The sequence below is a fragment of the Lonchura striata genome, chromosome 11 (assembly GCF_046129695.1).
Source record: "Lonchura striata isolate bLonStr1 chromosome 11, bLonStr1.mat, whole genome shotgun sequence".
NCBI lineage: Eukaryota > Metazoa > Chordata > Aves > Passeriformes > Estrildidae > Lonchura > Lonchura striata.
Genome location: NC_134613.1, coordinates 14,936,913 through 14,960,925, shown reverse-complemented (window position 1 = coordinate 14,960,925; position 24,013 = coordinate 14,936,913). Strand labels below are relative to the sequence as shown.

At 42.1% G+C, this 24,013-nt stretch overlaps 2 protein-coding genes across 2 annotated transcripts; both read left to right on the top strand.

Moving 5' to 3' along the window:
* Window positions 1-293: 293 nt before the first annotated feature.
* On the top strand, window positions 294-13,170 carry BTBD1 (BTB domain containing 1). The gene is made up of 8 exons (XM_021537556.2): window positions 294-691; window positions 5,467-5,623; window positions 5,852-5,957; window positions 7,352-7,549; window positions 7,780-7,972; window positions 8,500-8,587; window positions 11,200-11,346; window positions 12,221-13,170. Exons 1-8 carry the CDS (start codon window positions 294-296, stop codon window positions 12,377-12,379), a joined length of 1,446 nt encoding a protein of 481 aa, XP_021393231.1. The 3' UTR covers window positions 12,380-13,170.
* A 1,176-nt stretch (window positions 13,171-14,346) lies between these two features.
* On the top strand, window positions 14,347-16,947 carry C11H15orf40 (chromosome 11 C15orf40 homolog). The gene is made up of 4 exons (XM_021537379.2): window positions 14,347-14,434; window positions 14,514-14,640; window positions 15,473-15,600; window positions 16,439-16,947. Exons 1-4 carry the CDS (start codon window positions 14,363-14,365, stop codon window positions 16,529-16,531), a joined length of 420 nt encoding a protein of 139 aa, XP_021393054.1. The 5' UTR covers window positions 14,347-14,362; the 3' UTR covers window positions 16,532-16,947.
* Window positions 16,948-24,013: the final 7,066 nt, after the last annotated feature.

Here is a 24,013-nt window from a genome sequence, read left to right as displayed (position 1 = left end):
GGCACATCCCGGGGGTACATCCCGGGGCACGTCCCGGGGCAGGTCCCGGAGTACATCCCGGGGCACGTCCCGGGGCACATCCCGGGGGTACATCCCGGGGCACATCCCGGGGCAGGTCCCGGGGGTACATCCCGGGGCACATCCCGGGCACCTCCCAGGCCGGGCCGGGCGGCGGCTGCGGCGGGGCCTGCGCGGGCAGCGGCGCGTGCGCGGCGCGGGGCGGGCCCGCGCTGACGCCGGGGCGGGGCTGAGGAGCGCCCGGCGCGGCCCGGCCCGGCGCGGCCCCGAGGGCGATGGCGGCGGCGGGGGGCGGCCCGGGGGCGCCCGCGGAGACGCCGCCCGCCACCGCCGCGGGCGTCGCCGCCGCCGAGGCCGGCGCGGTGTTGCAGCGGGAGCCGCTGTACAACTGGCAGGCCACCAAGGGCTCGCTGCGGGAGCGCTTCGCCTTCCTCTTCTCCAACGAGCTCCTCAGCGACGTGCACTTCGTGGTGGGCAAGGGCAGCGCCCGCGGCGGCGGCGGCGGCGGGGCGGCGCCCCCCGGGCCCGGGCAGCAGCGCATCCCCGCCCACCGGTTCGTGCTGGCGGCCGGCAGCGCCGTGTTCGACGCGATGTTCAACGGCGGCATGGCCACCACCTCGGCCGAGATCGAGCTGCCCGACGTGGAGCCCGCCGCCTTCCTGGCGCTCCTCAGGTCAGCGCGGGCGGGGGCGGCCGCGCTCGGAGGGGGCTCCGCGCCGCGGCGCCGCTTGGCCGCCGCTGCCTTGGCCTCGCTCCGCGGCCCCTCCCGGTCCTGTCCCCACAGAGCCCGGCCTGTCCCTACTGCCCGTCCCTGGAGGGAGCTGCAGGGAAGGCGCGGGAGTGCCTTGGGGGCTGCGCGCAAGGTCACAGCGCGCTTCCAACGTGGTTTGGTCCCTCTCGCTCTTTACCCTGCACTCTATTCCCAAGAGAAGTGCTCTAATTCCCTGGCAGCTGACTGTCCCTTTAGGGAAGCGCTCGGTGGGTGTGTGGTTGGGCTCTTGGATTCAAGGGTTTTGGTTTGTTAAAGTGAAATGATGGGAATTCCTGGGTCCCCTTGATGATGCAACTATCCAGGCATTTTCTGATAGTGACTAAGAAGGGGCAGAGGCTGTTTGTACTAAGCTTTTCGTTTCATTTGATACTTACCACGACATTTGATACTTTGAAGTCTTAGTCATCTTCCTGTTCACTTTTCTTTCTCAGCGATGACAATAAGTTGTTGCATCTCTTTGCCATAATAACACCCATTGTAATCGTACTTGGGCAGAGGAGGAACATGCAGCAGAAGGCAGTAACCAGCTGATTTTCACTTCCAGGCCGTCTGAGTGTGAGACTGGGAGCGCAATGATATAAAGGATATAAAGGAAGGATATAAAGTGTGTTAGTGATTTCTAATTTGGGCAGAGTAGGATCTGCTATTTTGCGTGCTCACAAAACTGATGATTTTACCTATCATTTATTTCTCTGTACTCAGTGTAGTGGCAAGTAAAATTTATGGTATTCATAGAAGTAATTGCTAATAGTTTATTTGTACCTTGGGCTGTGGTGTGGTAATACAACTAACCTGCATAAACTTAAGGTTTTTATCAAAGAAACCACTCTGCTAGGCAAAAAATATAAACTATAAAATATATAAAACAGTTCTCTCTAATGAACATTTGGGAAACAAGTGATATTATTGCCTGGAAATAAATATGTAGTGTCTCAAAGTTCTTTGTAATAGGAAAAACTTCAAAGTCTTGGCAACTTTCTCCTTTTCCTGAGGCCCAAGAGACAGGAACAATTAGAAGTCACCTGGTCCTTAGGTAATCACAGGCAAAGGAGGTAAAGTAAGTGATGTGCACAAAACCCCCATGAGCAGCAATGTCTTGCTGTTGCTGTTAGCAAATGAACTGTTTTTTGTGGATGTTTTGTGCAGAGGAGCAAGAGGTAGTGGGAAGTGTCTTTTAAGCAAATTGGCTCTGAAGGTTGAAAGTAAATGACAGTGCACATCTGTACGTTTGTGTCTGTATATGCGCGAAAAACGCTGGGCAGGGAAAAGTGGGTGTAATAATACAAGTTTGTCTGGATAAAAATGGAAACACAGAAGCAGAGATTTCTAAGTAAAGATAAGAAGGATGGTGTTTGAGCACTGAGGAATGAATGAAGAGATGTTGTTAAAAGCAAACAAAAGCATCCTGTGTTGTAGGGCTGCCAGTGTGTAATGGCCAGGGGACTTGCGTCAGTGCACTGACTGTGCTTGTGCCTTGTCTGAATATCAGCATACTGGTGACTGCTGAAACAGCTCAGGTTTGCTGTCTCTGCCGGCTCTTCAGGACATTCTTCCATGCTATGTGTATTTCTTTGAGCTTATATTGAAATAAATATGCATTGCAGTACCTTGTTAAAAACATCTCTAGGGAGACCTTCTCTAATACATGCCAGTACTGGGCTTTTTCCATGATGGAAACAACATGGGGTCTTTTCCTGGTGTTGACTGAAAGAGACAGGAATGATACCTTGCACCATTGGCCTCTTTTATCTATCATTAGTAAATCACTCAGATAATGATAGTTACCTTTCACAGGACATTTCCTTAATGCTTGAAAACACCAATGTGAGGTATATTGCCTAGAAGTTCAGTCAGGATGTTTGAATACACATAGCAAATGAACATCAAGTAAAGGAAATGTTTGAGTAATGAAAAACTTTCTAAGCATAATTTACTAATTATTTAATGTTCCTTAGCTCATTGCCATTTTATTTACTCATGTGGTTTGTTGAGTCATGTCGTAGTTTATTTGTTTCATAAGGATCTACTGGCAAATACTACTTGTAAATTAAAGGAAAAGACTTTTTAATGCAAAAATAGTTTGACAGATAAATCCTTAAGACCTGAAATAATATCAAAGTCACAAAGTCACAAAAATCTGTTTCCCAATGAAACAACTTTTGTGTGTGTGTTTTTAACTACAAATTGAATAGCAATGATCAAGAAAATTCATGTTGTCTCAGTAGGTTTCTGCTTTACAGTTTCTTTTTGCTGGTTTTACTAAGATTTTTTTTTTTTAAATTTTCATTCATATTTTACAATAAGCTAACTTGTCCTTTGATCACAGAATAAATGAAAGTGATGATATGGCACAAGTTAAGAGTCTGTCTTCCAAAAATCTTTTCAGAGAATTTTGGCAAGCAGTAAATAAAGGGCTAATCATGGCTAACTTGAAAAAAGGTTCCTGTGTGCTTTTATAATGGTGAAACATTCCAGCTATTGAGAGGATGCTCCCACAAGGGGAGAAGGAAGTGCTAACCTGAGAGTAAAGAAAAATAGCATAAAATGTATGAGAGGCTTATACTGAGTGAATGATTGACTGGTCAATTGGAAAAATTGTTCTGGGCACTGAAAGTGTTCTTCCACTATGCACATACACCCCCCAGCTTCCCATTCCCTCATCCTGGATGCCAGTAAAATGAGGTTGTTTCTGTCTCAAAGGAAAGAGAGGAGGGAAGGAGCAGTGATCATCAGTGCCACTGAGATAAGTGGAGGAGGAGCAGTGGTGCAAGCATAAAGCTGTGCTAGTTCAGGCGTGCCACAGAGGGGAGAGGTAACACAGCACAGCTCTTGGCACATGTGAGCAGGGGATTTATAGAGGGAAGCCACACCTAGGACTGCACCCTGTTTCTTTGGAAGGTATAGCAGAAAGTGAAACAAGCCAGATGAGCCCCTCTGGTATGCCTCTTTATTGGCTTCACATTGGATTCACTTAAGGAATAAAACCAAAATCATGTTCCAAAACCAATTTGGGGTTTGGTTTTTTTTTTGTTAGGTAAAATGCATACTGTACTTTGCATGGCAGTATTGCTATTTTTAAAGCCTGTTAATCAACTTTTATGTGATTTAGACTCTAAACTCCTATAAAGTCACACAACAAAAGTTATGGCATTCTAAACTGATTATTTTAGATCTTAGAACCAAAATGCACTGTTCTAGTGCTTTAATGAAGAGCTTGTCAATTTAGTATGTAAAAGTGTGCCTGTGAAATATTTGTTTCTTAAAAGTAAATTTGTCAGCAATTGTGACGAACAAGTCAGCCCAGTCGTTTTCATCAACGGGTAATAATAGTTCATAGCTTCCATAAATCAGTTCTAATTGAACTGTATGAAACTTCTAGTTAAAAAAACCCCTTTAATTAAATTAATTCTTCTTACATTGTTCAGTTTAAATCCAGTTTAAAAAAATTAATCTACAGCATCATTCACATCTCCGAAGTGATGTGCAAGCTGGCTGCTTGAGTAGACTGGAGTGTTTTAATGGAAAATTTAGCAGCAAATTTAATGTTTGTGTGCCAGCAACTACTGAGAATTAGAGTTTTCTTGGTATATAAGAAATATAAACACTGAAGAACTTCTGTTGAAACTTTAATTCTGAGTTGATATTACATCAATTTCTCTATGTTGCAAGGAAGTTTAACTAGTCTGTTGCTTTCACAAGTTTCTCTTGTTAGATACAAACTGCTGATTGCTACATTTAAAAACCCTTCTAAACACACCTTCTGTCTCTATGTGTCATTCATTTCCAGGATGTTCTGAACAACAAATATTAAGATATATAAAGGAAAGACTTGGATTTCATTGTAGAATTCTTGCATTTGCTAGTATGCCCTGGTTTATTCTATTTAATTATCTATGTATTTTGGGGACAAATGTATTTTTGTAAATCACAGACTATTCTTGATTGTTATCTGAAAGGCTGATGAAATTTTGCTAAAATTATCTTAAATGTCACCTCTAAGAAAATCTATTTTTAAAAAGGCAACAACTGCTCTGGAAACAGTTGTTTTTTTTCTTCTGGTATTGGTGGTGGTATTCTGATTCATAGTTTATGCTAAAATCTCAACCAGTCCTCTTGCTTCAGGCAGTGAGGACAAGCCAGAGTGTGGCAGGAGTAGAAAAGTCAAGGTCACGTGCTAGAATGTAAACTCTTTCCTCTCTGAATACTACAGAGGGGTAACTTTGGCATAAGATGTTCTCACAATCTAAGTCCTTAACACTATTCCCTCATGGAGGGGAAGCCAGTGTGCAGTGTCAGTAAATGAATTGCAGGAGTACAGCCATAGAGGATTGTGCATTGATGTTTTCCTGATGAACTGAGAGCATGCATTTGTAGGTTAAGTAATTCTGCAGCTCAGCTGTTGTTTACAGTTGGTGAGCTATGTATAACTAGTACAGCCAGATCAGTCTAGGGAGTAATACATATTTAAAACAAATGTATGCCATTAGGCTAACATAATAGTCTTTCCTGAACCTTTTAAGTTACCTTCTTTATTTATAAAGATGCTATGAGGTCAGCTGTTGCACGGTTTACAGTGCAAGTCTTTGGCCTGTTTTCTAAATGCAAAGAGACTGTTGTGTTTGGCTGCCCCTCTAAAGATATGTTTTTATGATCTGTATTTGTGTATTGATTTATAGGTTTCTTTATTCAGATGAAGTTCAAATTGGTCCAGAAACAGTCATGACTACTTTATACACTGCTAAAAAGTATGCAGTCCCTGCCCTGGAAGCACATTGTGTGGATTTCCTAACAAAGCATCTCCGAGCAGATAATGCCTTTATGCTGCTTACTCAAGTAGGTAAATTTAAGCTTAGTTTTGATTTACTAGAAGAATTCTCAGTTGGAGGGAAATTACTGATTCTCCTTAATTATGTACACCTTTGAGATTTTAAGTGCTCTTTAAGGTATAAACACAAAGCATACTTATTTCAATTTATGTCTATACTGGAGGTAAAATGCATGCTTTTTAAGATCAGGAGTTTGTCAGTTTTATGCTAAAGGTGTATTTCTTTATCTTTCCAGGCCCGTTTGTTTGATGAACCTCAGCTTGCTAGTCTTTGTCTGGACACAATAGACAAAAGCACTATGGATGCCATAAGTGCAGAAGGCTTTACAGATATCGACATAGGTAAGGCACTCGGTGTGTCCTAAGCATGAAATGACAGTGCCCCAGGATAGTTCCTTCCCCTGTCTGAGTGTGCAGAGTCCCAAGCACTTCTTCCTTCTTGGCCATCCACCCCTGCAGTGCTTTCCTTTGAGCTTCACTCCTGAGCTGGCTTGCACTGCCCTGTGTCCCAGGGCTCCCACTGTGGTGACACCACACTTCATTGAAGTCAAAGCTTTCACTTGCTTGTGCCTCATGCCTGAGGCATCTATATCTGCTTTTCATGTGCAACAGGAATCATGCTGTTCTGTTGCCACATGAACATATCTGTTCAAAGTTGTACAGATACAATTAATGAAATCTGCTTTTAAAAATGAATACATGAACTGCTAGTTTCTCTGTTTAATCTTCTATCAAAAGCTAGCAGTTGTAAATTTACTTACTCAATTTCATTGCTACTGTATGTATCTAAGGTTTTACTCCAGTTCAGCTAGATTGTGGGAAAAATTCAGGCTGAAGGAAGGTGTTCACTGCATAAAGAAATTTGAAAGCCATTGTTAACTCATGTTCAGTAGGATTTGTACTCAAACTGAGGGATCTTTAGTCTTGGTAAGTCTCAATCTGTTTTGACTTTCCAATATGCTGTTTTCTATAACTGCAAACATCCCTTACTTAAATTCAAGGCAGATAAAAATTCCCAGAGGCAGAAGATTCATAATATAGAAACCCTTTTATTTTTTGACTTGTATTCGGTGATAATTTGTGCATACCTGTTATTCAAAGAAGGCCAGAGGGAGTAATAAATACAGCATCAGTTGCTTTTTAAACATGTACCTTGCCTCAGATTTTGTGTTTCACCTTCAAGTTGCTTTGTGGATAGCAAATATGTCAATACTTAAAATGACTTTCATGTATCTTTAAACTGGTTTTTATGTACCACTCTGCTTGTGGCTATAGTTGATGCAGTTGGGCAGGTGGCTGCCCAGATGAGAAAATGACACTGTCATTATGAGTAACTTGGTTTTTTAGTGCCATCATGAGTAACCTGGATTTTTAGTAGTGTGCATTCACTGTTTGGTCACTTTCAGTTTTCATCTTGCCCTAACAATGGAATTTCAGGATATTTGTTATCACTGCAGAGATTAGTTACACTCCTAGAAATCAAGAAGAAAACTCATATCCTGTTTTCATAGCAGGAAAATTAACTTTTAGTTTAAAATCTATGTATTATTGCAAGATTACTTTTTATGCAAGATAAATTATGTGTAATACATATACACACATAATGATAAGACAAAGCTAATAGTCTTGTTATGAATATTCTTAGTGTGTAATTAGTATTTTAAGCTTACATAATGTAGCACTATTGCTGGCTTGGATGAAAACTGATGTAAAGCTGCTAACATTTTTTTCTTTAGACACATTATGTGCAGTTCTAGAAAGGGACACTCTCAGTATTCGAGAAAGTAGGCTCTTTGGAGCTGTGGTTCGCTGGGCAGAAGCAGAATGTCAAAGACAACAACTGCCTGTGACATTCGGGAACAAACAGAAAGTCCTTGGAAGAGCTCTTTCCTTAATCCGTTTCCCATTAATGACTATCGAAGAGTTTGCAGCAGGTGAGTTTTGGAGTTCTTTGTCTGAGACCATCTCTCAGTGCTGTTTAACTGTCTTTAACTCAAATCTGTTAATATTGTACTAATAACAGTTGTGATGCACAAATGAAAGCAAAACATTTGGAGATTATGGCTCTGGCCACTGGAAAATATCAGTTTGTGAATATATGTGGTTTAAATACAACAGCTGGAGTAATCCTTCAAATAATTTTAGAAGTTTTATGTTTTCACAGGCCCTGCTCAATCTGGAATCTTGTCAGATCGGGAAGTAGTAAATCTCTTTCTGCACTTTACTGTCAATCCTAAACCTAAAGTAGATTATATTGACCGACCAAGGTGTTGCCTTAGAGGAAAGGAATGCAGCATTAACAGGTTCCAGCAGGTGGAGAGCCGCTGGGGCTACAGCGGAACAAGCGACCGGATCAGGTAGGACTTGAGAAACTGTTTGAAGGAGAGTCAGAAATGTGTGGGGAGAAAGGGAATAAATCATTCAACTTTGACTTTTCGGTATAAGATACAGTAGCAGACATGCTGGCTCTGTTGCACACATTTGATCTTTTCCTTTTTTTATTTTAGCTGTTACACATATGAAATAAAAACAAGAATGAGGTTAAGGAGGATTGGGTGCATTCTAGAATGATTGAGTGTTATCTGTATATTTCTTTTTGAAATACTGAGTCTTGATCTGTTTTTATTTTGGATATAGTGAAAAGAATTTGGTTATGTTTTGTTTATTAATACTGAATATCTTGAGGAATTAGCAAAGCTTTAACCTATGAACCTGGTAAAGCATTTTTCTTAGTATTGAAATCTAAATAAAAAATACTATTTAAAAAAACTGCAATGCCGTTCTCGGTTTACTTGCCTACTTTTCAGTTGGAGTCTTTTTCCTGCTTAAAATATGGTAACACACTCACCACAGTTGTTTGAATTGCTTTCTTGTGTCTTACCAGGTTCACAGTTAACAGAAGAATTTCCATAGTGGGATTTGGATTGTATGGATCTATCCATGGACCCACAGACTATCAAGTTAATATACAGGTACAGTATATTATGTTTAAATAGGCTTGTCCACTTGTAAGAACTTGGAAAAGGAAGCTCCATTTGTAGCACATGCAAAAGGTTTGGTCTGTATTTGGGAGGGAGCAATTGCTAGGCCAGGAATCTCAAGATGTGTTTTGTCACAAGTGGGTATAAGTGGGTGACTGGGCAAAAGAAGAACGCTATGGAACTCTGCTCCCTTTCTCCTGTATTCTCCCGCCCTTCAATCATTTTCAGTGTAGGTGTTTCCCAACATCCAGCTTTTTTCCTCTTTTCTCAAGCGTTTCCTAATAGAAAATATGTACTGATATTGTACTTGGGTATGTTATGTCCTTCAGTAGCCTGCATGCTTCTTATAAATATTTGTTTTCTGTAATTGCTCCTTTTAGTTTCTTTTGAACAAGATTCCTCATTTTTCTCTTTTTGAAATTTAGCACAGCTTTAGGGGATTTGCTTTTGTTGCTCATGTGGGAGTGTTGACTCTCAGTATATTATGGACACTGTTACGTAGTGTTTCCATTATGAAATTTTGAATCTGATCCTGCTCATCACTCAGTACCAAATCAAGGTTTGCGTTTCTTCCTGCTGAGCAATTGGTTAGCAGGCTCATGAAGTGGCCAGTGATAGTATCTAAAAATGTCCCCCTATTCATGTCCTGATGTGACCCTTGCCTGTTCCCATCAGGCAATTGAAGACAGCACTAAAATTGTATTTCCTGCTCTTGCTGTTAGATCCCTTAGCATATTGTGGTCAGGATTGTCTTCTAGTAGTACTGATCCAGCACTATATATTTTCTTTCCTTTTTGAGTGTGGAATTTCAGTCTATTTGAATTCTTTTTCTTGTAGAGATTAGTTTTGTTTATGGTACTATCATGTCACATTGATTTATTAGGTGCATGAGAAATTTTGTGAAATAAATAGTCTGTGACTTCATTCTAGACTTCCAGCATGTGCTGGAATTCTTGTTTCAGTTCATTAATGAACATTCTGTTTAAATGACAAATTGCCTTCTACTTCCTATTTGATGATTATTATTATTTGAGTACTCTGTACTTAAGTATAGGGATTTTGTGTCTGTCTCCTAAGGAAAAAATGCCATGCCTTTCTTCTTAATGATGTTCCAAACAGAATGTACATGGACATTTTGAAGGAATTGAGTTTTTCTACATTCCTCACTTTAAAAAGCTCACTTGCAAATTTCTCTATTTGAAGTATCTTCAGTTTGTCAAACCACACATCCATGTAAATAGTAGCATAGGGCACTAGGCAGGACCTTTAGAACAAAGGAGTTGATCTCAGGAGCCTAGCAGCTATACTAAACATACCTGGGAATTTTTACTTCACATAAACCCTTTTTTGAATCTCTCAGCTGAATTCTTGTTAGCAGATGAAAGCATTCGGTGTATTCCCTCAGGATGTTTGCTGGATTTATTTAATCTGAAAAGAATTTCTATTATTTTCAATGCAAACCAATGCATATTAAATGGGAATGATTGGAATAGTCACTTGAAAAAGATCCTCCCAATTCAAACTGAAAGGCTAAATAAACCTTTGTGGTTCTTATATAGGTTCTCTTTACCCTGGAAGTATCCCTAATAAGTGACGAATCTGAAACTTTTTTGTGGCAATCTTTTCAGACAGTTATTTAAGTCTGGTGCCTCTGGCTTTCTTCTTAGCTCTGCATCAGTACTAGCAGAGCTTCAGAGAGTTAAACTATTTAAAACTTGCCATAAAATAGTGATAATGTATACTGCAAATACATCTGTTATGTGAAAAGGGCTTAAGTCTTTAGCATTATAATTGTTCAAATTTCTGTTGATCGTGGCTGGGGAAAAAACTAGAGTATGCTTTGCCTAGAATAAAGCTTAATCTCATGCATGGGTAATACTGAAAGTTATATGGCAAGTTAAAAAGAAATTGTTAAAACTGATAGGATTCTTAGTGCAGTAATCACAAGAAGTGCTCTGCTCTAAAGCTCTGATACCCAACTTTTGCAAGAGGTATTGGGCAGCATGGATCAGGATTGCAATCCAGAATGGGAAGGTATCTGCTATAACTATGTTTGAGTTAGTGATTTTTACTTGCCACTGACATTGAAGGCAATAGTAGAATTTTTATACTGAATCAAAATTAGAAATTGTATAAAACGTAACAGCACAAGTTTTTGTTTTCTATTAGGAAGGTGTCATTGACTACCTACATTATCTGTAAAAACTTGTTTTCTAAAGTAATGACAGGCAGCAAATGAGATTCCCTCATGTGGGCTGTGAAGGTGTGCAGAGATCAGCAAATTAAGCACAGGATTAGCTGTTGTATATGAAGGTCAGAAGCTGAAGGTGTGAGAGCTGTTCTCCCCCTCCAAGGACAGACTTTAACCTGGCTGGAGCAGTGCCCAGAGCCCGTGTAAAACTCACGAGCCATCATTCCAGCTGCTGCATCAGCTCCAGCGGTATCAGGAAATCACAGCTCCTTTCCAGCTGAGATTGCACTGTCCTTGCAGTGAGGCTGGGTGGGGTAGGCAAGTGTTTGCTTGTAACCTTCTCATGTGCATACAATCAGAGCCTTTCTCATGCCTGTGAACATAAAACTACACTGTTCATGCTTGTGTCCAGATAATTGATTATGAGAAGAACCAGACGCTGGGACAGAACGACACTGGATTTAGCTGTGACGGAACAGCCAGTACCTTCAGAGTTATGTTCAAGGAGCCCATAGAGATTCTGCCCACGGTTTGCTACACAGCTTGTGCAACCTTGAAAGTAAGAATGTCTAACTGGACAGAAAAAAGTGTTACTTTGATGCAAGAGTTACTCTTTTATCAGTCTTCTGATGGGAAAATGTCTTCTAGATCTTGAATTTATTTTAACTTTAGGGCTAAATAAGGACGTAGTTAGAACTCTACTGTAATTTGTAAGACTGTTACATCTCTTCTGGGCCACAGCATGGAATTCATAACTGGATCCTTTGTGCCTTCCCACTTTTTTTCTTGATGTAGGAGTTAGAATAGTTCTAATGGAAGTCATTGGTTCTGTGAGGGGAAAAAAAAGCCCTATCTAGAAAACATAATCTGGCAGTTCTCTTTCAAAACAAAAAAGTTTGATTTCTTTTATCAAGGATATTCTGACTAATTCAAGAAAACAGCTTTTTTTTCACTTCTTTCTATATACTGCTGCTGAAATAGTAGGTAATAATTACTTTTTCTCAGAAAGTCTTCTCTTAGTGTTGTGGACAAATTTATTTCTCAAAAAAATTTAATATTCTTCTAAGTATAATTTCCTATACAGAAATCAGAGTTCAGTGTGTTGGAAAAAATACTGTACATTAAAAACAGCTGAGGCAGGGAACTAAGTAAAAATACAGGCAACCTGTGTGATAAGAAGAAATACTAGAAAGTATTCATTACTAGTTGGATAAAATCAACTGGTTTAAGTCTGCTGTCTGAGAAATATATTTTTGTTATTTAGACATAGGGCCCTGGCTTCTGTTGCCTGTGATTTTGTATTTAATTTATATGATGTGGGTACAGAAATTTTATACTACTAAAATAGCCCAAGTCAGTTGTGTTTGACCATCAGTAATTTTAGGGTCTTGCCCACTTCCATTGTGTTGCTGATCTCTTGTGATGTTTTTCAGGGTCCTGATTCCCACTATGGAACAAAAGGTTTGAAGAAAGTGATCCACGAATCTCCTACTGCTAGCAAAACATGCTTTGTCTTTTATAGTTCACCAGGTAACAACAATGGTACATCAATAGAAGATGGACAGATACCAGAAATAATATTTTATACTTAGTTTCACATGATGATCTGGAATGTGTTGGTGTCTCAGTGGACTTCAGCTCACCATTGGCAGCAGTTAAAAAAATTCTATTAAGTTACTTTAATGTGTAAAAACAAAACAGATTTGTTTTAGGGGTACCAGAAAAGCTATTTTTTTCTGCATTGTTATTGGTAGATTGTAATTTAGCTTTTCTTCTAAATTAAATGTTAAAGGAATAAGTACTCTGTGTATTGAAAAGTTTAAGTAGTACCTTGTGGTTAATTACTTTGTGTTTTCATCCCTTTGTTTCTCATGTAGTAAAATCATTTTTTGAACTGGAAAATCCTTACTTGTTATGAACAACTTGTGTATGTTTTCTCCAATCTGTCCTTAAAAGACAGTAAAGCTGCTGCTGTAGTCCCATCTTGCACTTCTTTCCAAAATGACCTTGGATTGACCCTATGGACAAGGATTGCTACTGTATTTTTTTGAAGTACATGAGCAAAGCTGCATTCATATTACCATCATCTTGACTTTTTCCAAGAGCCATGGAGAATTAATGGACTTTGCACTGCAGAGAATATCTGCAGCTGCACTGAAGAAATAAATATCAAGTCAAATTCAGCAAGAAACAGATCTTTCCAGAATCTCTCTTAATTCAGAAGGGCTGTTTTGGAATACAGAACTGGTTATGCAAATAGCCACTGTATATATACATATGTGCCTATAAAAAATGTATAATGTGAAAATGAGAATATGAGACTTGTAATGATGCTATTTTATCATTGGATATTCTAGTACTAAAAAAAATAGTATAAACCTAAGGATTGTTGGTGTGCAACAAGTTTTACAGATTGCATACAATAACTTGATGCTATTGCTGTATGTATATAGTATTCAGTGCTTTGCAGTATGTACCATGTAGTAACAGAACGGCTTGGTGTACAAAGACCTGTACCCTCCCCCACGTTATACTAAAATTTGAGAATGCAGGAGAAAAAATAAGAAAATTTCCTTTCTTAAGGGGAGGTCACGCAGGTTTGGGGTGTCCAAAGGCAGCATGTAGAACAAGTGTCTGTCAAACGTCCAGCTCTGTGCACACTCCGCCAGCGCTCTCCTGTGCCTGGACGCGGCGCTGTTCCGGGACAGGGATGGGGGCCGGGCTCGGCCGTGCCGGTGGAGCTGCTGCGGGCACGGGGGAGGCTGTGCCAGTGGAACCGCTGCGGGCACGGGGCTCGGCCGTGCCGGGGCACCGCTGCGGGCACGGGGGAGGCCGTGTCGGTGGAGCCGCTGCGGGCACAGGGGAGGCTGTGCCAGTGGAACCGCTGCGGGCACAGGGGGAGGCTGTGCCGGAGGAACCGCTGCGGGCACGGGGGAGGCTGTGCCGGGGCTCCGCTGCGGGCACGGGGGGAGGTTGTGCCGGTGGAACCGCTGCGGGCACAGGGGGAGGTTGTGCCGGGGCACCGCTGCGGGCACGGGGGGAGGCTGTGCCAGTGGAACCGCTGCGGGCACGGGGCTCGGCCGTGCCGGGGCTCCGCTGCGGGCACGGGGCTCGGCCGTGCCGGGGCTCCGCTGCGGGCACAGGGGGAGGTTGTGCCGGGGCACCGCTGCGGGCACGGGGCTCGGCCGTGCCGGGGCACCGCTGCGGGCACGGGGCTCGGCCGTGCCGGGGCACCGCTGCGGGTACGGGGCTCGGCCGTGCCGGGGCTCCGCTGCGGGCACGGGGCTCGGCCGTGCCAGTGGAGCCGCTGCGGGCACGGGGCTCGGCCGTGCCGGGGCTCCGCTGCGGGCACGGGGCTCGGCCGTGCCAGTGGAGCCGCTGCGGGCACAGGGGGAGGCCGTGCCGGGGCTCCGCTGCGGGCACGGGGGAGGCCGTGCCAGTGGAGCCGCTGCGGGCACGGGGCTCGGCCGTGCCGGGGCTCCGCTGCGGGCTCCGCGCCGGCCCGGCCGCGCCGTGCGGGGCGCGCAGGCGCTCGGGGCGGGCCCGGCGCGGTTGCCGGAAGAGCCGCCCCGGCCATGCCGAGCCTCGCCGGGTTCCTGCGGGTGCGGGCGGCGCCGGTGCGGAGCGGCGGGGCCATGCCCGGGAAGGTGCGGGCAGGGCCAGGAGAGGGAAGGGGGGCAGGGGCGGGTGGTGCCCGCCGTGACCGCGTCTGTTCCTCTGTTGCAGGGAAAAGCGGCCGCCAAGGGCCCCGCGGAGCCGGGCGCCGCCGCGGGGCCGGTGGCGGCGGCGGGCGGCGGCGCCGTGAGGGTGGCGGTGCGCGCCAAGCCCGGCGCCCGCTGCAGCGCCGTCACAGGTGCGTGTGGGGCCGGGCCCCGGCGCTGCCTCGCTGCGGCCTGAGGAGCAGGGGCCGAGGGAGGGAGGGAACGCGGAAACCCCCGGGAACTGAGCGAGCAGTTCGGCCCTCCAGAGAATCGCGTCCCCCTGCGCGGCGCTGGGCGGCGCGGTGAGCACGGGGTAAATCCTGCTCCTAAATCCTTCCGGTTGGCCTCTGTGGTTTCGTGCAGGCGCTGTTTCAAGGGTCTGCGCGGTTTTATTAGAGCCATAAAAGTTGGATCTAGCACAACGTGTTCTCCCTCTGCAGCCCTGGGCTTGCGCCTGCATGCATTGGGATTGCTTTCACATCCCCCGTGTGCGCGACACCCAGGGGCTGTGGCAGTGTCCGGGCCCCTTTGGAATTCACTGGGAATTTACTGACAGCGTAACTCTGAGCAGACTGATTTAACAAGCGGCTTTTGGGGCAGGGGCGGGGGTAACCTGATTTGGGTCGTGTTACGTGGTGCCAAGCAGGACAACACCTGCAGTTGAGGGGAGCTCGGAGCGGTGCCCCCATTGTGAGAAGGCTCATGTAATCAATCATGTAATCAATCAATCAATCAAGGTAACTCATGACTGCACCCTGCTACAGCATGAGGGCTTCACTGCTTGTATCATCAGTTTATACTTGGTTCTACTGGCCGACAATCAAGGGAATTCGTGAAATGTGAAAATGCCGTCACCTGCTAATCTATATGTTTACTTGGTTTTAAACTTAAATGTTTTTGAAAGCATAAACATTCATTTTTAGCAAACTGTGGTGTGATGTTTTGAATATTTTAAGCATAAAATCCTCCAACTATTTGCTATAGATGTGACGGCTGAGGCAGTAGGTGTAGCTATTGCTGCACCTCCATCAGAAGGGGAGGCAAATGCAGAGCTGTGCCGTTACCTGTCTAAGGTGCTTGAAGTGAAGAAGAGCGACGTTATTTTAGAGAAGGTACTTCCTTTTTTCCTTTCAGTTTTGCCCTACTGCAGTTGAAATTCAAGATTTTGAAACTTAAACATTGAGTACAGGGAGCTACTTCAAGTTCAGTCTGAAAGACACTTTAAAAAGTTTAGGTGAGTTAATGGAATGATTCATTGAGAACAAACTTTGTGTAGGAAGAACTGTGGCTGATCCTGAGATCTTTTAACCAGTTAAGTTATCATGATAATATTTTGCAAATCTCTAGTTCATGTGTTCTTCAAGATGCTCTTGTTTTCATGTCAAATGAGTTCACAGAATTTATGTTCTGCAGAGAATATTCATTTTATTAATAACTTTTCACTTTTTTTTAATAACTTCTGTATTTGATTCTGACATTTACCTGTCACACATAAGCAAGAGTGTATGTAAGCCCTTGGGTTGTAGCTGGGCCTCAAGAGTTTCTCTGTATTAAAATTTACATGTCTTGACTTTGGTGAGCAGAAACTCTTTGTTTTATTCATTGCACTGAATAAGTAATTTGTTTTATTAATTCATTCAACTTCAAGTCAGTCTTTCCAGCCATTTCCATTTACGGTTTATAAGCACAATGAAAAATAGTGCTTTTTATTTTTAGCTGTTGGTTTAATGGAGTAGTAATAGAAGTCTTTTAAAGAGTACTGTTAAAGGATAAGATGACCAAGCAAATATCTTGTGAAAAGGTAGAGACAAATCTATGTAAGTCTTGTTTTTCCTGAATCATGGGCAAACTGCTTAATTTGTTTATCAGCATTTTATAAATAGCACTGTTTTCTTACCTTAAAGGGTGATTCTCTGAAAGACAGGTTTGTTCTGTGTTTGTCTAAACCAGGGGGGTAAATCACGTGACAAAGTGGTGAAGATTTCAATATCAGCGACACCAGATGAGATTTTAGAAAAACTGAAAAAAGAAGCTTCCAGTTGACCTAGAACAAGAGTGGAAATAGGAAGAAGCATCTTGGTATATGGACTGATATTCTTTTTTACTTAATGCAGTGCTGTTTAGAGTGTGGGTAATGGCTACAGGAAGATACTTCTTTCCCCTCCCTTTGTTAATATAGGTGCTGTACAATTGAAGTTTTTCTGTAGGTTTGGTAAGAAAACTGAGGTTCTGTATCTGCTTCTGTCACTACAGACTTCCTTCTGTTCTAGATGGTTTCCTGGGGTAAGATTTGTCCTCTTCCCTGGTCCCTAAACAAATGGCTTAAGAAATATATTTTTAAGGGGAGCAAACATTGGTTAACAAAGTGAGGAGCTTAAAAGTAGAGATTTGGTCATATATATCTTTGCCAATTGTATGTCACCTGTAATGACTGTTTTTAATAAAAGGGGCAAAAAGTATTATCAAGCTTTTGTCTGTGTTTGTATTTTAACAAAGAAAAGAGTTGTTTCCTAGAAACGTCTTCATAGAATGCTACTTTGAAACAGCCTTTTTTTACAATCTTTCCTTGGTCTAAAAATGAGTAGTAGTGCAACCCCTAGAGAACAGAGCTGAGTCATTTGTAGAGCACAACAAAACAAGAAGTCTGAAACAAAATGGGTAACTATATTCCTGTTTCAAGGCTGATGAGAAAAAGGCTGAACTTCTCTATCATGCTTCAGAGGTCAGAGGAAGATTTAACTGACATTTCTCAAAGATTTGATACCACACATGGTTAGGGTAGGACTTTGTTTTTTCCTCTGCATCACTGCTGATGTCTGAAATTGTCCTGTATTTGTCCTATGGGTGTCATGTTAAAATGAAAGTAATGGCTAAAGGAAAAAAGATAAACTATTCTGAAGGTTTGTTTGAGGTGTGTCATACATTGTCATAGAAAACAATGTTATGAATGCAGATGCATTGCCAGATTGATGCAGTACAGGCTTCATAGCTCATAATTCAGCTTTTTCATGGGCAAAAGTCTTTCACTTTAGGGAACTCTTTCAGTGTCCTGTTTTCTAAATATCACAATGGTTGCTTTTAGAGTTAGAGAACTGGTGTTTGTCAAGGTGACAGTTCCTTCAAGGTGACTAATTTTAAAGATGTTATGAAAAATGTTACTTTCTGGAGAAATAAGTCTGAATTCTATTTGTTTAATGGTTCACACCTGAGCCCCTGATTTTCTCAGGCATTTGGGCAGCCATACATTGCCTCAGTCCTCTTTCCTTACTTGTCTTTTCAGTCTGCACAGGTTGATTTTATTTTACTGTTCTATCAGTTTTGGTTCACCCCTCCCTGCTGCTAGATCTGCTCTTGCCCAGCAGAGGGGTGCCATGTCTTGCAGAAAAATTAAGGCAAGGCAAACCAAGTGTTAGTGGTTTGTTGTTGGGGATTTTTCCTTTTATTTCCTAAACTTCTTATGATAAGTAGAAAGCAGCAATAAAAAGACTGAGGAATTCTGTATTTATAAATTACATTTGGAATTGGATGCTGCAACAGCCATTATAAAATTGTTTTTAAAGCTTATATACTCTGTTGAAATTATGTATTTCATTACACTTCCCTGTGACTTCAGACACAGACTGAGGGAGGAGCTGTGTGGACAGATACAGTCTCTGACACTGATCTTCAATGATGATTATCTAAAATAGCCAATTTAGTTTCTCAGTGCCCTCTCTGTCTTGTCACCATGTTCTGCCTAGGCTTTGCTGACTTCTGCTGTGGCTTCTTCACCTTTCCTAAACACCTTCAGCTGCCATTCTGCATCTGTTCTTCCTGATCAACAAAAGTAACTTGAATTCCTGATAGTGTGGCAAATAACACCTTTACCTGCTAGGAATATGCAATTTATGTAGTATGAGTAACCAAAATTATTTTGAAATGTTTGCATAAGTAACACTGGGGTGTTGCCATATAGAATCATATCTGTCAGGCTCTTACATCAGTGGTTTTTGTGCTGTGTATCCCTATATCAATTGTATCCTGTATTGGATTTATGTAACCTGGTAAAATGCCTGGGAGGGTGGAACTGCTGGTCCATTGCTGTAGGCACACACAGTTTGGGGTGACTGGGAGTGGGGCTGTGCTGTGGCACAGTTTGGGGTGACTGGGAGTGGGGCTGTCCTGTGGCACAGTTTGGGGTCACTGGGAGTGGGGCTGGCCCAGCCTCATCCCCAGTGGGCACAGCTGTGAGGAGCAGGTGAGCAGCACTGACAGCAGTGAGCCATGGAGTGCCCAGAAAGGGAACAGAGGGCACACAGGTGCAATGCATGAGCCATGAGGGTATGAAAGGCTGGGCTGAAGATGCTTGCAGCCTTCTGAAGTCACAGGGTGTTGCTCTGTCTAGGCAGATGCTTGAAGCCTTCTGAGTGGTAAGGTATACTGTGTATGGGTTGAAGATTTCTGGAATAGTATGATAATACTCTGGGTATTGTGGCCATGTCAACTGTGACACACTGTATATCAAGAGAGATAGAGAAGAGCTAAGAAACTTGCGTGACCAAACAATGCCAAAACTGATTTAGGCCTAGCTCCAGCAAGCCTTGCATTGAAATCCTAACCTGTTAACTGTCTCTTCATGAACACAGTGAAATATGTTCCATTCTGTTGAAAAAAAATGTGGTAGCAAGTATCCCTTATTCCAGCAGAATATGTTTTCATAGAGCAGAGCTTTGTGATTTTGTTAGAAGTTCTTCCAAGAATTTTAAGACACTTTACAAATCCCTGCTCAAAGTAAATCCAGCTTTGAAAGTTGGTTTCGTTGTAGAAGTGTAATATGCTAATTAAGGATATTTAACTATACCCTCTGAAACTGTCTCTTTGCTCTTTTTCTTTTAATCCCCTCCATTTATCATCTGCAGTGCATTCCTAACTTCCCTTTTAGTCCCAAGTGTTTCTAAATCTTCATTTCTTCAGCTATCATCGGTCTAAATAATCCTGGGTAATTGACAACTTTGTCAATAACTGGCAGCAGCAATTTAGCGGAAAGCACAGTTTAATATCTTCCAGCTTCCAGGAAGATAAATACACCTGATCTTCCTGTTCAGTACTTCACATCTCATTCTTGTTTCCCCTCTCATAATATTTATTTACATGTGTAAAACTTGAACCAGCTGAGTTTTTTAATTTTTTTCTGCATTACTTCTACCTACTGTATTCCCCTCTTAATGTTTTAGTCTTTGTCTTTGGAGGATGATTCATTGCTGTGTTGATGGATTTAAAAATGGGGTCCCCTGTCTCCTTTGGGGGCCACAATACTTTAACCTCCTGTAAAAGCTGTCCTGTTGTTACTTTCTAGGAAGGGGCTGCACTTGAGGCAAAGTGCTCTTAATACAACTGAGGCACAATAAAAAAGCTGCTGAAGAAATGAAATGCTTGCCTGAAAGGAGGAGTCTGTTACTTCTCTGTGATATTGGGAATTTGTTTCTTCCTGATCCCTTTTATATTGGCTTCTCAAGTAATTGCTACTGGGATGTGATAAATTTTCTTTCACCTATAAATGCTGCATTTATTTGTTCTTTCAAGAGCTGGGGAAGGTAGAGTGATGAAGTATCCACTGTGCCATCTCTTACTACAGCCCGAGGGTACATTTTTGGAATATTGTTTAAATAACATTCTGAGCTTCCAAGTCTGAAGTATGGCAGGTGAAAAGTGAAATATATTGGGTATCAGTTCAGCAGTTGGTCACTATAGAAACATGCTGTAAAGAGAGCAGTTAGCCATGGACCCAAGGAAAATAGAACAAACAACAGAGGGTCAAAGCCTCATTTCATGCTGCTCAGATAAAGCAGTTGTGTGCCTTAAGAGAATAAACCAGAGTTATAAACTATAATTCTGGGGTGATTGTCATTAAGTTGTTTTTTCCTAATACCTCATAGGTGTGCAGTGCATGTGGGAAGGGCTGAAGTAATGCTGTTCCTTTGGCCAGCTTTTGTTGCTGTAATGCTTTGCAAACCAGGATGCACTGAGACATAATTTATAACAAATTTCAAAGTTCTCAGTGTGTGTTAGGACATACTTTGTGCCCAGGTGTCTGACAGGGGCATTGCCAAGTTGCCTTTTATAAAACAAGCCATTCCTGTGGAACCTTTTTTTTTGACCCGTGCTATTTTCCATAGCTTGTCTTAAAATCTATGAAGTTTTTTGCTTCCTTTCTGATGTTCGGAAGGGGTGTGGAGGTATCAGCACACATGGTCAGCTCCAACAGCCACCTTCCTGCCACATCTGGGTGCTTGTGCAGCCCCTCACCTTCAGTTCTGCTGCTGCTGTTGCAGGTAAGTGGCCTCCAGCAGGACCAGGCTCTCTGGGGTTGTTTCTGCTCTCTGTTTGTCACATCAGCAGTGTTGCTGATGTTTATCTCCTTAGATGCCACCACATTTCTTTTTCTGTTTTTTGGGCCTGACAGCCCTTAGAGATGGATTCATTGAGGAAGGAGGGAAAAGACCTTGTGATACAATCTTTGCAATCAGAGGCCAAACGTGTCCTTTCCAGCGAGGCCCTGTGGCAGCTCTTTGTAGCTTTCTTGCATTTGCCTTTTAATGAAATGTCTCCTTTTTTCTCCAGTAAATCTGACAGCAATCAGCCAGCACGTATGTGAGGTCATGTTCCTGCTATGAGGAAAGATTGCTGGTAGCTACTCAGATACACTTCTGAACAGGCAATTTTCTTCAGCTTCTTAACTGCCTTTTTACAATGGAAGTGCAAACTGTTACTAATAAACCTGATAGGTTTATGGGTTTTGAGGAGATTTTTCCTTTTTGTTTGAAAAACCTGATTAAGCTCATCACTGACTGAATATAAATGCTAATACATAGAGGGAACCAGCCAGGCAAATTGCACTTGGCTAATTTTACTTAATGAGAATGTCTGATTCTGTTCAGTCACTTCCTCACTGAGTTCAGGTTCAGCTGCTGAAGCAGACCCAGGAGCTTTTTGTTAAATATTTTTAAAAGATGATCAGCTTATAATGACGTTCTCAAAGTCTGTGACTTCTGTTTGCTGTGATTGCTGTGACATATCAGCTGGAAAAAAAAAAAATCCTTTATTTAATACCATGCCAGGAAATATTTCTGGTAGAAGATAAATGTGAAAATAGAACATCTGAAAACATTAATTTGACAATAGCTGTAGTTAAATTGTGGATCTGAGGCAACGTGTGTCTTTCAGTAGTCAAGTACCTGTGTGTGTAAAAGCAGAGAAGGTGTAAGATCTAATTAAACACCACTTTCAGTTGTTTGAAAAGTGTATAAATCCTAAATACACAAAAACAAGTAAAGTGACCCTGTCAGAGGGGGGGTTGATATACATTTTATGCACTTGAAAGACAAAAAGAATGTACTATACCAGAACTTGCCATAAGCTGTTCTGCCAGCTTTATGCGGGTGGCAGATCTGAATTTGAAAGGGTTTTTTCCACTGATCTTGCTGTAAGGTAGACTTCCAAAGGAAACCTATAGAAAACCTTTGGTTTCTCAGCTGCATATAATTCCTGCTCACTTCAGTGAACCAACTTGGTCTTGGTACCCGGGGAGGAATTTAGTAAAGTGTTCTAGGTTTTACACACTTGGACTTCCAAACTTAAATAAGTAAATCCTGTTAGCTCATTTTCAGGACTTAATGATTTTCAGGCTGAGTTTTAGGCTTTGCCCTGTGATTATCCAGTGTTACCTTGATCAGACCATCTGAAGAAACAGACGTTATTTGTTTTACTCCTGAGTTTGTGTAATAGATTAAATTCTTAAATAAAAAAATAAAGAAAATAAAACATGATGGGGAGGTATGGAATAATTTTGTTGAAGGGCAATTTTTTGGGCTAGGAGCACTTTTACTTGGCTTATGGGCTTTGCAGGCTTGTCCTGCATGTCCTTCTAAACTCTGCTGGGAAAGAAGATACACAGACTACAGGGTGTGATAGACTCTTGATGTTTTATAGCACCTCCTCTGCTGTTTAGCACTCAAGTCAGAATGGGGAAAAAAGTCTGTCAGGTCTTCAAAAACTGTAAATCTAATAATTTGCAATATAAATTTCACAGTTATTTCTTTGCTGGCAATCTGTGAATCTAGGTGGTAAAAGGATAATACCTATGGCCCTCTTAGTGTAACTCCTGAGTCCTGCCAATCTGAAATTTTCAAACAGGAAAGATTAATCTTCTGAAATGATAGGTTCATGTGAGGGCCATTGATGTGAAATATAAAGAGCATCTATTAATGTGTTTTGAGAGTTGTTTGGGTTAAAATACAAATTCAGATGAAAAAGTTGATCAGCTGCTCATAAGTAGTTCATCTATTCTGCCTTCCCATCTTAGGTAAATTGGTTCAACAAAGGCAGCTGCATCTTAACAATATTTTTTGTTGGTGTTGGTAGCTGAACTATTACTGCTTGCAGCAAGGGAGGGCTAACACTTTGTAATTGCTGTGAGAGGCTGGCACATCCCCTTGACACCAGGGTTGACCAACTGCAGCTCCCAGGTCTTGTCTTATCTACAGAGCTTTGTCCAAAGTTGTGAGATCTCCCACAGGTTCCTGACACTGAGCTGGGAGCCCAGCCTCCAGCCCTTTGCACCAGGAGGAGCTGCTGCCAGAAATGCTCAGTCAGGTTAGTGGATATGGTGAGCTGGCTCTGCAGGGGAAGAGAGCTCTGGACTGCATTAAAATTTTTTTCAAAATATGAGACATGCTCTTCTGTGTGAGAAAATAAAGTATAAAGATTGTAATTAAAGATAAATTTTAACTTAAAAAATTTAAATTTAATTAAAAAAAAAACTTAAATTCATGCCCATCATTGGGACCTTTAATTTCTGAAGTTCAGACCTGCCCCTCTGCTGTATGGGTTGTCACTGCTGGGAAAAGTGCAAATACCAAAAGAGGATGACACTTCACAGTTTAAGTGAAATCACTTGAGAATGGTTAAATCAGGTTTTCTGATTAACTGACTCACTTGATAGTGTAGTGTGTGGAGAGTGAATCAAACACTTATTTTCCTTTGCTCTGCTGTCTGTGAACGGCATCAAGCAGAAGAGACACCTGCCTGTCTTCCAGATTATATGCTTTCTTCACAAAGGAGCCTTTGGTCTACTGCTACATGCTTGTTCAGATTTAGAGGATAAATACAGCCCACTGTTTTAGAGGATAAATAAATCTGTGACTTCTTAGTTGCAACAGAGAAGTGTGACTGGGGGCAGGTTTGGCAGCAGAGAAGAAACTATCAAGGCTGTCACAAATGTTGGATTGGCAGCAGAGGAGATAACTATATTTAAGGGGTTTAGAGAATAACTTGTCCTAAACAATAAGGTTTGAGCCAATTGTAGAGAGTAGGACTGCTGATTATCCTATATGTCTTATACTATGTGTCCATTTTCATGAAGAAAATAATATCTTCAAAAGAAAAATGTCAGACTTCTAAAGTAAGAAAATAAGAGCATATAAACAAGGTATAGCAAGGTATAGCTCTGTGTTTTGCCCCTTCTCTCCAGTTTTTTCTTTATAATAA